Genomic DNA, 15,756 nt, shown 5'->3' with positions numbered 1-15,756 from the left:
GCCTCTCACCGGAAGCGCATAGCGCTACACACGTGTAAACAGTGGAGAGAGAATCACGTTGTGCGCCTGATGTGATACCATGATTTAACATCTTGAATTCTGCGATTATATGTACAGCGGATTGAAATAAACAGCAACCGCACAAAGGTGAGCCTTTATTTTCCATGCCTAAAAGTGACTGCTTTGATGACGATTTAAAGAAAAACGTGTTTATTCCTCAATTGTTCCAACGTAAAATACCTGCAATTAAATTACAATAGATAACCATTTTGTCCAAATCGACCAATTCTGTACGTTGTTCATGCATGTTTTATTCTAATTGCTAGTTGTTTGGAGGTTACCAGTGGGTTTGACTGTAGCATGATTCGATGTGTGTAGTTTGTAGGGGTGTAACAATATATCGCAATACAAATATACAACAATATGTATCGTGGATAGTGACACTATGTATTGTGTATAGTTCACCCAAAATGAAAATTACTGTGTGAGAAAAAAATCAAGTTTTCAGAGTTTTAGTGTCAGCACTACATTAAACTACTGTTTATAATGTTGAATATAATGTATAATAATGCAATGGGTGAATATTTGTGGGTCCTGATAATGCCAAATGTCTTATGTTACCAGTAAAAAGGGGCCTACATTATTTTAAACATATCTAGTCAGTGACATAGTGCAAGCATATTCATCTAAAATAATTCTATATTTTCAGCTTCAGAATCATGCGTATTTTTATCCTTGTCACCATTGTCCGGTGCATTAGGTTACTGGCACCAAGTCCAAGCCTATTCATTTACACCCACAATGTAATATCAAATTTACCATTTTAATCAACAGTACATTTTTTTGTTAAATTTTGCCCTATGTCAATAATGTCATATCATGAGTTCAGTATCTTGATGTGTATCGAATCATGACATGAGGGTATCGTTACACCCCTGGTAGTTTATTCTGTCTTTAAATCCAGTGTATTATTCACAACCATTGTGTTATAGATATGTGTAGGAAGTAAAGTCTTACTGATTCTGGATGTTCAGTAGGTATGGTTTGACTTTATGACTTGTCAGACTTTAAATTACCAGAGAATATCAATATGCAATGTAAAAACTGCAGCTGTCACCCGGCAGCTCTTGCCTGGCTTTCCACTGAGGCTAAGCAGGGTTTAGGTAGTCAATACCTGGATGGGAGACATCTATATAATTCTGTGAAGTCAAATAAAGATCATTGCTGATAATCTGTCTTATCTCCTGAAGAGCAAAGATGGAGAAGAAAGAACAGAAGCGGCACCAGCATAAGCACAGTGGGCCCAAAGCACAGAAGAAGAACAGAAAGAAGGAGCATGGCACTGAACCAGAGCAGGATGAGCGCAAGAGGAACCCACGAGCGTTTAGTGTTAAGTCAGCTGTGCGCATGGCAAAAACCTTCCATAGGTCAGTGCTCAGAAAGCTTCATTCAACATTACCCATCTTCCACTGATTTTTCCACTTACCTTATCCTATTAATGAGTGAAACATTTTCATATTATTCCTTTGCCATTCCCATTGTTCTAATAACTTTCACTTTTTATATTTTAAGTAAAATTATTTGTCCCTTCTTTGCTTTTAATCTCTTTTAACATTATTTTGTAGGGCTCAGGATATCAAAACAAAGAAACATCACATTCCCCTGGTAGACCGGACCCCTCTGGAACCCCCGCCTATTGTTATAGTGGTGATGGGACCTCCAAAAGTGGGCAAAAGCACCCTTATTCGATGCTTGATCAAAAACTTCACACGGCAGAAGCTTTCTGACATCTGTGGACCCGTGACTATAGTATCTGGTCAGTTTTGTAATGCATAATAAAAAATGTATGTAAAATAGCTTCCATTTACACTTTATTAATTATTAACATCCACCTTGCGTGTCACATGTCAAAAATCAAATGTTGCGGTAAGATTAAAACTGATGTATACTTCAGAGCAAAAGCGTACTGACTTTTTCAGACAGAATCAATAAGCTGTGATGTGACTTTTTTCTTGTAAATGTTTATAGGAAAGAAACGCCGCCTGACCTTCATTGAGTGCAACAATGACATCAACACCATGATTGATTTGGCGAAGGTTGCTGACTTGGTGAGTGCAAGCCTGCATCATTTCAATTTCAATATATTTTTAAATAAAATGTATTCATGTTATGGTAAAGCTGAATTTTCAGCAGTCATTACTCCAGTCTTCAGTGTCACATGATCCTTCAGAAATCATTCTAATATGGTGATTTGGTGATGTTAAAAACAGGTGTGATGTTTAATATTTTTGTGGATACATGATCACTTTTTTTCAGGATTCTTTGGTGAATAGAAAGTTTAAAAGAACAACATTTAATTTGTAACATAAATGCTTTTTTTGTTACTTTTGACCAATTTAATGCATCTTCGTTGAAATATTAATTTCTTTAAAAAAAAAAAACATTTGAAAGGTAGTGTACATGTTGACTCAGTACTAATCTAGATAACTAGTAGCCTCGAAAGTCTGGTTTTATTTGAATATTAGACTGTATTATTACTTAATTGTCATGTTTTCCAGTAATGCAGCACTGATATTTTGACTTTATTAGGTTCTGATGCTGATTGATGCAAGTTTTGGCTTTGAAATGGAGACCTTTGAGTTCCTGAATATTTGCCAAGTTCATGGCTTCCCCCGGATCATGGGGGTCCTCACACATTTGGACACCTTCAAGGACAACAAGAGACTTCGAAAAACAAAAAAACGCCTCAAACACAGATTCTGGACCGAAGTTTTCCAGGTACGTCAACAACCCAGCATATAACTGACATATCTTTTAAAGAGAACTGTCTTGTCTCTGAACATATAAGTCTTGCAGGGTGCCAAGCTCTTTTACCTGTCTGGAATGGTGTATGGAGAGTACCAGATACAAGAAGTTAAGAACCTTGGGCGGTTCATCTCCGTCATGAAGTTCAGGCCTCTTGTCTGGCAGACTTCTCACCCCTATGTTTTGGCTGACCGGTGAGTGACCTGAAGAAAATGTTTCTTTTATTCATTATCTTTCTAAGCATATGCTGCATTAACAGCCAATGATTTGTTTGTTTGTTTTTCCGAATAGTATGGAGGATCTTACTGATCCTGAGGCTATCAGGTTAAATCCCAAATGTGACAGAACCGTCTCTCTGTACGGCTACCTGCGCGGGACATTTTTGAAGAATAAATGTCAGGTCCACATTCCTGGTGAGCTGTCATTAATGTTTGCAAAATTCTTTACAGATATTCAGATTTTTTTTTTTTTCGCTTCAGGAACCAGATTTTACATTGTACGTGTGGCAACCCAATATTTAATTTTTTACAAAATTGAATTGGGACTATTTCATGCTCTTGTCAGCCAATTATTTTCTGCACAAACCACACTGTGGTCAGTGAAACTGTTTGCTGTAAGTGAACCTGCATTTAATGTCATTTGGGTCATATTTCTTTTTACTTCTTCACATAGTTTTGTTCATGGTTTTTAAGGAAGAGAGCAAGTTCACAACCTGTCCATTTGGCATCTGGTTCCTTTGACTAACTTTAAACAATTGACAGATGAATTTGCACTAAATGTTTGATTGGACACACAGCCTTTGATGTCAGCAGCAAAATATAGACTCTGGAAAGCATTTTTGTCTACTCTCGTTTAAAAGTTAATACACTTAACCTACCGGTTAATTACCGTGGGGTAATTAATACTTTTTTAAATTTGAAATAAATAAATAAATACTTTTATTCAGCAAGGACACATTAAATTGAGTGACAGTGACAGTAGACTTTTACATTGTTACAAAAGATTTAGAATTTTAAATGTACTTTTGATCTTTTCATCAAAAAAATCCTGAAAATATTAAGGAATTCTTATTATACACATATATTTCCTCAAAGATATTTAGCAGCACTGTTTTCAACATTGATGATGATAATAAATGTTTCTTGAGCACCAAATCAGCATATTATAATGATCTCTGAAGTATCATTAGACACTAAAGACTGGAGTAATAGCTGCTGAAAATTACATATACAAATATACATTTGTAATAATATTTTACAATATTTATGTTTTTACTGTATTTTTGATCAAATAAATGCAGACTTTCTGCTGAGCATAAGAAACTTATTTTATAAACATTAAAAAAAATCTTGCCGACCCCCAAACATTAGTGTATTCATTTAGTTATGCTAACTATGCAATATTCTATGGTTGAAAACTACTGATAAATGTTGCAGGTGTGGGGGACTTCTCTGTGGCTGATGTTAGCTTCCTGCCGGACCCTTGCCCTCTTCCTGAAGCGATTAAGAAGAGAGCACTGAACGTAAAGGAACGTTTATTGTATGCCCCCATGGCTGGCGTAGGGGGATTGGTGTATGATAAGGATGCCGTCTACATCGATATGCCTTGTGGACATGCCAACAAGCAGCAGGTCAGATTTCAGTCTCATCACGTCCCCCGTGACAGCATTACCTACAGTTGATTTAATACCAGATGCAATAATGTCTGCAGTTTACAGGGCAGTCACAGCTTATTACACCAAGTGGCACTTTTTACGCTCAATTTTGTTCCATCAGTGAATGTGACCTTGACGTTTGAAGACGATTTGTGATCTGATGGATATTAAGTGTTTTAATGGTGTGAGAAATGTGTTTCCCAGGAGGAGGTGCGGCCCACCACTGAACTCGTTCAGTCTCTTATTGGAACGCAAGCCACTTTGGATGTAAAAATGGCTGCCAGCAAAGTGTCACTTTTCACAGGAACTGCTGCACTAACACCGGAGGAGGTGCAGGAAAATGGGTAAGATTTGCTAATTAAAATGATTGTATTGCAAACAGGGATTGTAATGTACCCGGAAATGACAGCAAAGTTCAATAATAATAAAAACGTATTTTTTTTGTATGCATTCATTGAACTAATCAACAGGAAGCAGAACCCTATGGAAAGCCTTGAATGGGATGAAAAAGCACAGAGAGAGAGGAGGAGAGCTGTCTTTGCTGATCAAGATGAGGAAGATGATGATGATGATGATGATGAGGAGGAGGAGGAGGAGGAGGAAATGAGTGATGAAGAAGAGGAGGATGAAGAAGAAGAGGGTGAGGAAAATGAAGAGGGGGTGGCAACACTGAAAAAGCAAGATAAGACCGCAATGGAGGCGGCAGCTCCTCCTGTGAAGAAACAGAAAGTTGAGGAGCGTGCAGAGATGCCTGTGTTTGCTGATAGTGACGATGAACTGGAAAAGAGTGAAGGAGAGGAAACCGAAGATGATGAAAGTGATGATGAGGAGATGGAAGAAGGGGAGCCTGCAAAAAAAAGCTCAGGTCCAGACTCTGGTCTCTGCTCAGAGGAAGATGATGATGATGATGTGGAAGATGATGAGGAAGATGGAGATGAGATTGTAAAATCAAAGATGTCCTCCAAGCATCTAGAGGAAGAAGAGAAAGACATGGAGGATGCAGAGATGGGTTATGAAACTGCAGGTACTTTGTTATTAAATAAATGTCCCAAATAATCCAAACATTAGATTTTATTATTTGTTTTCAAGTGATCTTAATTTAATTTATTCAGATTTAGGAATTCTAAATTAAATCATTCTGTGTTCACTTTGTCATACCCTAAGCTGCCTTTACTAATTTCCCCTTATACTCCCCTTTTTGCCTGTTTTAATTATTATTATTATTATTATTATTATTATTATTATTATTATTGAATTTTACTGCTCTGAAATCCCCTTTTGAACATGTTGAATGTATTTTGTTTATGTTGAAGGAGCACTACGATGGAAGGAAGGTTTGGCCGAAAAAGCAACAGAGGCATATTTAAGACAACAGCGTGCAGCTCCAAACCTGCGCAAGCTAGTGTACGGCACAGGTGAGTTATGAGTACTGACATTTAATTCACTCCCTGAAAAAAGGCACAACATGAGGATCAGCATTAATTTTCATAAAGTACATGAACCGCTATTGCAAACCTACAATGTATCTGATAATTGTATGTTTCTCAGTGGTGGAGGAGGGAGAAGAGGATTCTAATGATGAAGAAGAGCTGGGCGGTTTATTTAAAGTCAGCCGTCCAGAGAAGAGTAAGAAAGTACGAGCGGATGCGATGGACTGCTCTCGCTTTCAGCCAGACAGCAGTCATGACTGGGATCAGGAGGAGGTGAGAGGCAGCATAAAAACACATGTGCATATGCATTTAAATGTATTTGCATAATGAATTTAAATATGCCGTTTGTTGTCCATGTCTTGTTTTCTTAAGATTTGTGTCTTTTCAGATGCTTGCATCTATCAGGGACTGTTTTGTGACTGGAAAATGGGAGGAGGATAAAGATGCTTCAACGCTGCTTAAGGAAGATGGTAAGAAAAGCAGCTGATGATTCTGAGCAGTTCTCTGCCATAAGGGTGTTATAAGTACCGGTACTTTGGCACTTGGTCAATACTAATGCAAAACATTTTACGATACAGAATTTACTACAGTATGTATTAATTTATGTCTTAGGTGAACCAGGACAAAATATCAGATTTATGAGATTTAAAAAATAAATAAATAGGCCTTGCAGTGTAAATGCAGATTATTTGACCTGCCACTGTTTAGTATTTAATTAATATTAATAAAAATAGTATTGATTGAACTCAATGATTGCTTTTAAAGGTAGTTTAAACTAATAGAAACTAATAGACATAGTATTATTTATATTAATGCAAAATTAAGTAATATTGGCCTGGTTTTTACAAACAGGGCTTAGATTAAGTAGTTCAATTTAAGGACATTTAAAGACCCCCTGTGGTGAAAATAAAGTATTTAATGTTGTTTATATGTCTATGGTGTTTTTAATATGCTCTAAGACAAACCCTGTGCAAAGTCATAAGTCAACACCATTGCTGAGTATTTTCTCCTTAACTGCAGTGAACTCAAAAAACGCTGGTGTTTCTGACGTCACAAACTACCTTGTAACCAATCTCATCAACATGCGGGAGGGCTTTAGCATATCATTAACAGCGAACTAGCAGGGGAGTCTCGAGAAAAGCCAGGTTATCCCGGTATATTTTTCTGCTGATATGAAATATCGTGTACAGTTAGCCATATAGCAGGTGAATTATGTACATGATGTATATTACAATGTTATAATGAATTATATGCCTTTCTCCACTGACATTCTAAGTTGTTCAAAGCACTCTTTTACTCGTTTTGGTGATCAAAATGAGTTTTAAGGAATAAAATTGAGTAACAGTAGCATTTATAAATGTGCCTTTCAAAAAACATTACTGGTGTGCATCTTGAGACAAAACAATGGCACTGACATATTTTATGATATGCTAAAGCCCGCCCGCAAATTGATGTGATTGGTTCCAAGGTAGTTTGTGACGTCAGAAACACTAATGTTTTTGAGACTGTCTTTGGTTCACTGCAGTTTTAAGGAGAAAATACTCAGCAATATTTTAAGATATGTCAGTGCAAGTTGCTTTTAGTTAAAACAGCCAAAACATGCATTTTAGTCCGGGACCAGCTTAAGCCTTGTCTGTGAAACCGGGGGTGAGTGTATTCGAAACGTGAAATTTTACTGGTTTTGATATTGACTACTGAGATTTTGGTACTGTGACATCCATATTATATAATTAATTTCATCCCTCTTGTCTTTCTAGATGAACTCTATGGAGATTTCGAAGATTTGGAAACGGGAGAAGTTCACAAATCAAAAGCTGGGAATAAAGACCAAGCTGAGGTATTAAAATCAAACTAGTTTTAAAGCATTATCTTCTGATTGCATCTGACATGTTTTTGTGGTGCCTATTTATTTATTGCACTTTTTAATTTAAACACAGGGAGCAAATGATGATGAAAAGAATGATGGTGGTGATGATGATGATGAAGAGGAGGAGGCTCCCCAAGTGAAACTTGATGATGCTGAAATTCAAAAGAACAAGCGTTTGGAGAAGAAGAGGCGGATGAAGGAGAGGTTCAATACACAATATGATGATGGCGACGCCACATACTTTGATGACCTGAAGGAGGAGATGCAGAAACAGGCTGAGGTCAGAGGTCAAAGTTGAGTCAGTCACAGTCAGCCTCCTTGTAGAGGAGAGCAAGAATAAGTGTAACATTCAATTTTTTGTTCCAGTGATACAAACCTGTATGCATTTCTTTGTTTCTGTGAAACAAAAGAGGATATTTTGTAAAATGCCCCAGTGTTTTTTTTTTTATATATATATTTTTTTATATACAATAAAAGTTAGTAGGGTCCAGTGATGTTTTTTATCTGGTTGACTTTCACTGTATGAGCAAAAACATTCTTCAAAATATCTTTTGTGCTCCACGGAGGAAAGCCATACAGATTATGTAGGTTATGTATGTATGTATATAAAAGTGAATGATTAAAATTTTTGGGTGAACTACTCTTTTAATTGAGAATTTCTATCATACTGACTCTCCCCTTCGTGTTGTAGCTGAACAAGCAAGAGTTCGAAGACATGGATGATGAAGTTCGAGTTCAGTACGAGGGCTTCAGGCCAGGCATGTACGTTCGTGTGGAGATCCCTGCTTTACCTTGTGAATTCGTCACCAACTTTGACCCCCACTATCCCATCATCCTTGGCGGTTTGGGAGCGAGTGAGGGCAATGTAGGCTACTTGCAGGTAAGTCTATTTGTAGGAGACAATTGGATATTTTACAACTTCTAGTGTAGTCAATAACCTTGTGAATAAAGTGAAGGACACCTGATGCAACTCCAAGCCAAATGTCATTACAAGGCAGGACTTGGTAAAAGATTCCAGTTCTTTCTTTATCTCCTCCACACAGATGCGTCTGAAGAAACACCGCTGGCACCATCGTATCTTGAAAACACGTGACCCTCTTATCCTATCTTTGGGCTGGAGGCGCTTTCAGACCATTCCCCTCTACTACATCGAGGACCACAACGGACGTCACCGCCTGCTCAAATACACACCTGAACACATGCACTGCGGTGCCACCATCTGGGGTGAGAGACAAACCATACACATACCTCTCCGATATTGGAAATGTAACTGTGCATGCTCATTCTCATTCTCCCTATGTTTACTCGTGCTGCTTCAGCTCTGCTTGAGCGGCCAGTGTAATACAGAACACGTAGTGCATCTATGTTTGTCATGTTTTCACCACAAGTTATAAGCGGAGAACAGAGGATACTATGATATAGTGCATTTGCAAACAATTCCTTCTCTGCACTTTGATCGTTAGAACGGCAAACAATATGCCTGCACAAAACTCTGCATTTGAACAGTCAATAGCAAATACTTTAACAAATAATAACACATACATACAGGCAAATAAAGTGCATAGTATATAATGTTATTATTGTGTATTTATGGATTATTAACCATCAAATTATTGGCTGATGTGAATTTTAATAATGCTGCATCTGTAATATTTTATTTAAAATAATTTAATAATATATGTAATATAATAATTAATACATTTAAAAACAAATAATTTATAAATAAATAAATTATTTAATTTTGCCTAGGGCAACTCTATGCCCATACATTTTCAGTTTGATTATAAATTGTAGAGAGTTTTAATATTGTCCATTTTATGGATTATTGGCCATGAAGATGCCATGTTCTTTATGTAGGCCTCACATCTAAAACAAAATGTGAATCATTTTAGTAGCATCAAAAACTCCGAAACAAGCAATGCTGCGACTGTTTGAGCAGTTCTGCACAAGCTTGCTGACAGTTTGATTATTCGATTAGTTGTGAAGCTCTACTCTGTCTCTCACTTCTCTTTCTTGTCATCTCATGCACATTCCACTCTTTCATTCTACTCTTCTCTAGGACCTATAACACCCCAGGGTACAGGCTTCCTGGCCGTGCAGACGGTCGGAGGTATTAAGGTAAGACACCAGCATATGATGACAGCACAGGAGCAGCCTGGGTCACAGCTTCAGGCCAACAAAGGCTTCCCTTTTCTCTTGGACTCATCCCATCTTATTTCCCCTCAGGCCAGTTTCCGCATTGCTGCCACAGGAGTGGTTCTGGACCTGGACAAATCTGTTACTATTGTGAAGAAGCTCAAACTGATTGGATACCCTTATAAAATCTTTAAGAACACCTGCTTTATCCAGGTAGGGAGTCCTGCAGTGTCAGGAGTTTCTCCGCAATGTAGCGGCACAGCACACCAGGGAGCTGTAATAAAATACTCCTCATCCTCTCTCAGAATAATTGGACCCTCTTATTTTTGGTCTTTTTTCCGACTCTAAGGGAATGTTTAACACCGTCCTGGAGGTTGCGAAGTTTGAGGGTGCGTCCGTCCGCACAGTCAGTGGCATTAAAGGACAGATAAAGAAAGCCTTGCGCACCCCACCCGGCGCCTTAAGAGCCACGTTTGAGGACAGACTACTGATGAGTGGTGAGTCAGACTTATTTCTCTGTTTATAAATATTTTTGTTGCCTCAGTCAGTTTTTTACCAGTATTTATTCATTTGAATTTGTATATAATGAGCTGTGCTTTGGGAGTTTTATCAATGTGCTTTATTTATCAGAAAAGTCTATGATTGTAATGACTCCCAAGAAGCTCTGTTGTACATAAACAACCACCTTGTTAAAATGGAGGGTATTATTGCTGATTATTATGCTCCTCTCTGGAGAGACGGGCATGTGGAAAATCTTCCAGTGAGGCAGTTTGCGGATTCGAGGCTTATTAGGTCTACTGCATCTTTTATTAGATGATGATTTGTTTATATTAGGGCTGCGAAATTAATCAGAATAAAAAATCTGAATCCCTTTATGGCCGTGTGATTATTAAACCGCAAAAGCCTGTGATTTAATTAAAATATGAAAAAACACTGTGTTTCAAAGTGAAGGTGCATTATTCTGCGCTGCTACACACAGTTTACTCCAAGCAAAGGCAAAACACTCACGTTTCGCATAATTCCAAACGTTTTGGCTGCTACTAAGTATTATACAAATCTAATAACATGACACCAGGTCACAGAAAAGGAGCACAGTAGAAAATCTTCAGCTATACATAGAAATGTCTTTCTACACTATTGTAAATGTTTTTGAAAGAAATGTTTATTTGATCAAAAATACAGTAAAACAGTAAATTGTGAAATATTATTACATTTAAAAAGAATAACTGTTCTATTTTTATTTATTCTAAAATGTAATTCCTATGATGACAAAGCTGAAGTTTTTGCATCATTACTCCAGTCTTCAGGGTCACATGATCCTTCAGAAATCATGCTGATATGCTGATTTGGTGCTCAAGAAACATTTCTAATTATTATTAATGTTGAAAACAGTGGTGCTGCTTAATACTTTTCTAGAAACCGTAATACATTTTTCTCTCAGGGTTCTTTGATGAATGGCAAATTCAAAAGAACAGCATTTATTCGAAATAGTCACCTTTGAACAAATGAATGCATGCTTGCTGAATAAAAGCATTAATTTCTTTACTATTTTCCTTTCTTCCTCACTATTAAAATCTTACTGACCCACATCTTTAGAATGACAGTGTATATAATATAACAACTTAGATAAAAAAAATAATAAGGGAAAATGGAAATAAGAGAAAGTGGAGCAGAAATCCACTTTGGTGGTTAGTTCAATGACTTGTTGACATGTTTATCATATTTGCACTTCAAAACATATAATTTGTAACATTTTAAGTAATATTAATAAAATATATACAATATTGCAACATAATAGTTTTCAACAAATAGTGCAGTCCTCAAATTTTTATGAATGCGTGTCTTTAGATATTGTGTTTCTGCGCTCCTGGTATCCGGTCTCGGTTCCTCAGCTGTATAATCCAGTGACATCTCTACTAATGCCGGTTGGACAAAAGGACACATGGGGAGGTATGAGGACCCTCGGACAGCTTAAATACGACCTGGGCATCCGCAATAAACCCAACCAGGACTCACTGTACAAGGTACGCCTTCTTCCAGAAATGTTAAGTCACCAGTTAGTTGTTGTTATTATTTTTTGCTGTTGCACTCTTCATCTTCAACCCTGTCCTTGAATCCCACAGCCGGTTGTGAGGCAAGTTCGACACTTCAACCCCCTCCACATTCCCAAAGAGCTGCATAAGGCCCTCCCCTTCAAAAGCAAATCCAAACAGATGCAGGCCAAAGGCAAGACGCCACGGGACCTGCAGAGACCGGCTGTCATACGAGAGCCCCATGAGAAAAAGGTGAGAGCCGCCTGACTCGTCCATCTCTGTTTTACATATGTCATGCCTTTGTGAGCTTTTTTACTGTCATTATACTAAGACGGTTTTAATATCCACTATTAGTCTAAAGTTAATCCACCAAAGAAACCTCCAGAGTGCTGGCTGCGAAATATCATATTTCTTTAATCCGTGTCCCTGGCAAATACCAAGACAGCTTGCTGGCCAATTTCTTTACCAATCCCCTTTGAAATCCTCTCGTCTGAAAGATGACACGGGGGGTTACATTTTTAATCAATTTCTTTTTCTACCCCTGGTTCCAAGATATGGAAGGCATTGATGTGAGAAAGTAATAAAGAGTTTTTAATCATTGTCATCTTTTAATCTGCTAGACTTTTTTTTAATCATTCCATTAGAGGTTGGTGTATTAATTCTTACAACTAAAAGGTTTTATTCAGTTACAAAACTGTAATTACTAGGACAAGACGCTCAAAGGAATACAAGGTTAAGAGCCCATAACTTTCCAATTCTTTTATCACTCTCAATGCAACCTGCTGTCTTTTTGTGAGGTTTCTGCTCCATTAACCATTCAAGGAATACAAATAAATACTAAAAATAAAAAAAGCACACTTATTTTTATTGTGAGGTTCATGGCTTTTGTAATGGTGATCACGTCAGTAAATACTTTATAATTATGGTTCATTGTTAATTAATATTTGCTATTGAATTCACTAATGTTAATAAATTGAATCTTTTTTTAAAATGCTACCAAAAAGATCCATAATGCATCAAAAAAAGTAAATGGCAAGTTGTGACATTGTAGGAAATCAACTTGAAGCCATTAAAGCACACTTATTTTTAATTATTTTATATATATATTTTTTTTTTTTGCTTGTTTTTTATTGTGCGGTTCAGGGCTTCTGTAATAGTGATCATGTCTGTGGTTAAAGAGTGAAGGTAGTTGAGATAAAAGGTCTAACATCATGTTTACTTGGTTTGATATTTTGTTTTCTAATGCAGTGAAGTTCATGTTTTGTTAAGAGTGACTTATTTTTAAGTGCTTATGATCTTTTGGGGACCATGGTATGTTGTCATGTTTTACCCTTAAGAGCTCATGTCTCAGTTTATTAATAAAACCTCTAAACCTTTTCCACCAGGTGGCAGCGTTGATTCAGGCTCTGAGCTCAGTCTACGCATACAAGAATAAGAAGGCGAAAGCAGAACAGAACACCAAGCACAAAGAATTCCTGAAACAGAAAGAGAAAGAGGATGCAGAGAGGCAGAAAAGGCTGAAAGAGGAGAGAAAGAAGACCTACCGTGCAATGGGACAAAAAGAGAAGAAGAAACTCAAATCCAGCCTGAAGGGAGCATCCAAGGACAATTGAGTCTACCTCAACTCGCACCTGATTCTGTTAGACTGTGACTCCAGGCCCATCGGATCACGCTCTTATTTAGACACTTCTTATTTAGAGACAAATTGATTCTCACACCAGCTGCTGTTTCTAAGCTGGCTCAAGAGTTAACACCGTGTGAGACCGGAATATGGGTATTGTTGAAGTCTAAAAGATACAATCTCACCATAAACGAGAACAATAGAACTGCCTGTTGAATCTGAAAGGATTTTCTATAAAAAAAGAAAAAAAGATGGTAACTCTTTACAATAAGGTTCAATTAACATAAGTTAATGCATTAGGTATAATAAACTAACAGTGAACATTTTTACAGCATTCATTAATCTAGTTTTTTTTTTATTGTTAATTCATGTTTGTTCATAATACATTAACAGAAGTTGATTTGTACAACTTGTTAATGTATTAGTGGATTTATAAATGAACCTACATCAGTAAATATTAAAAAATTATGGTTCATTGTTAATTCACATTTGCTATTGCATTCACTGATGTTAATAAATGTAATCTTTTTTTAAACGCTACCAAAAAGATCCATAATGCATCAAAAAAGGTAAATTGCAATTTCTTCCTGATATCTACCACAGTCACGTGAAACCGCTTATACTTGTGGTGTTATATTTTTTTTCAATAAAAATCCAATGGAAAACGGGTAAGGAAATTATGTTTGTTTCATATAAAAGAGTGGGATGCTTGTCAACATTCAGTGTAATCAGCTTGTAATGAATTATTTAGCAGGGGATGGAGGTGCCTACTCGTTGGCCCTTAAATTTTATCCTGTGAGGTCTGGTTTTAACAACCTTGTTTTTTTTTAGCCATTAGTGAGTTGGTGTGATTTTGTGCTTTTTTGTTGTTGTCAGACATAATCATCTGCCTGCTGCTGAGCAGTTTCTTGTTTTTTTCACAAAGCAAAACGGCAGGTTGATGAAAAGCCTATGAATAGCAACTGTACTGCAATTTGTCAGCATCAGGGATTGTATGGACAGATGTTCAATAGTGCGGGGAGTGTCTCCATATGTGCGATTGAGATTTATTGACGGTGGTAATTAAGCATGTGAGGTGTTTCGGTGTCATTAGAGGAAGAGAATATCAATGAGATGGTCCTGTAAAACTGAGTCTCTCAGAACTAATACATGTCTGTCCTGAACCTGTCTCCAGTCGGTAGCAATTAACTGCATGGTTTTGTTCTTCAAATGTCTTATGCTTGAATTAGCTGGTGAGTGCTAGTCGCACGCACCAGCCAGACCTTTGACATATTGAGTTGTATGCTGTTTAGGGCTGGTTTATATAAAATAGATTATACAGTAATAATAGACTATCATGGAGGAATTAATTGAAGTAATGGCGGTTTCTGTGAACAGCTGCACAGAAAACACTGGGAAAAATACTGGAAAATATGTCTCAAATCAGAATCTCTGTCTAATTATAAGAACACACTATTTCACAGATAGCTCAGAAAATGAAGCGTACTATACATATAATAGTAAATCAATACTAAAATAACACCAGACCGTAGAAAATCAAATCATTAGTTCCTCTTTATATAAACCTAATACCTTAAACATGATTGCTTTCACACAAACTGGTCTATTTGAGCAAACTAAATATCTTTCTGTTAGACAAGTACCAAAAATGTATAGCTCTTACTGTGTTTTGTTTGTTTTTGTTGGTTTCTCGTGGTTGCTTTTCAGTTGTTTCTGGCTGAGATTGTGTGGTAGCCCATTCTGTTGAAGCAAAGCTGATTGGAGAGGGTCTGAAAACACTTCAGGCTAATCAAACTGTAACAGCCTAAGATATGTCTGCAAGTAAGTCTTTTTTTATTGTTTGTCTCATGTCAAGTCTAGATATACTAAAATTTCTCAAGGTCGTCCATTTTATCTCACCATTATTTTGAATTATAATGCTGAAAACTTGTGTTTTTACAGCGTATCTATCAATATCAAGCTTTTGACATGTTCTGAAGGTAACGGAGTAGTTTGGGGACACACCAATGCTTCAAGTTGATTTTCAAATCATGGATGGAAAAAAAAGGTGTTTTTTTTTTCTCCCCAAAACAATATGGCTGTAGTAGCAACAGATATTTTTGTTCGTGTTCTCTTTAGCAAGTCAAGTTGCAGTGTGGTTTGGTAGCTACAGATCTATGCTAGTGAGCAAAATGTTGTTTCGAGCCCTCATGAAATATCCCAGTTTTGCA

The 15,756-nt window shown here is 36.9% G+C and overlaps 1 protein-coding gene across 1 annotated transcript; it reads left to right on the top strand.

Moving 5' to 3' along the window:
- On the top strand, positions 1-14,214 carry bms1 (BMS1 ribosome biogenesis factor). The gene is made up of 23 exons (XM_084134499.1): positions 1-147; positions 1,251-1,427; positions 1,626-1,816; positions 2,029-2,108; positions 2,590-2,778; positions 2,857-2,999; positions 3,097-3,218; positions 4,242-4,435; positions 4,664-4,803; positions 4,930-5,483; positions 5,773-5,874; positions 6,008-6,162; positions 6,278-6,359; positions 7,647-7,726; positions 7,827-8,036; positions 8,448-8,636; positions 8,800-8,980; positions 9,816-9,874; positions 9,983-10,105; positions 10,242-10,389; positions 11,741-11,916; positions 12,016-12,177; positions 13,311-14,214. The coding sequence occupies exons 2-23, from the start codon at positions 1,258-1,260 to the stop codon at positions 13,536-13,538; spliced, it is 3,678 nt and encodes a 1,225-aa protein (XP_083990625.1). The 5' UTR covers positions 1-147; positions 1,251-1,257; the 3' UTR covers positions 13,539-14,214.
- The last annotated feature ends 1,542 nt before the right edge of the window (positions 14,215-15,756 follow it).

This window comes from Abramis brama (assembly GCF_963993115.1).
Source record: "Abramis brama genome assembly, chromosome: 14".
In the NCBI taxonomy this organism is placed as follows: Eukaryota; Metazoa; Chordata; class Actinopteri; order Cypriniformes; family Leuciscidae; genus Abramis; species Abramis brama.
The sequence above is the reverse complement of the archived record's forward strand: the minus strand, read 5'-3'. Positions and strand labels throughout refer to the sequence as shown.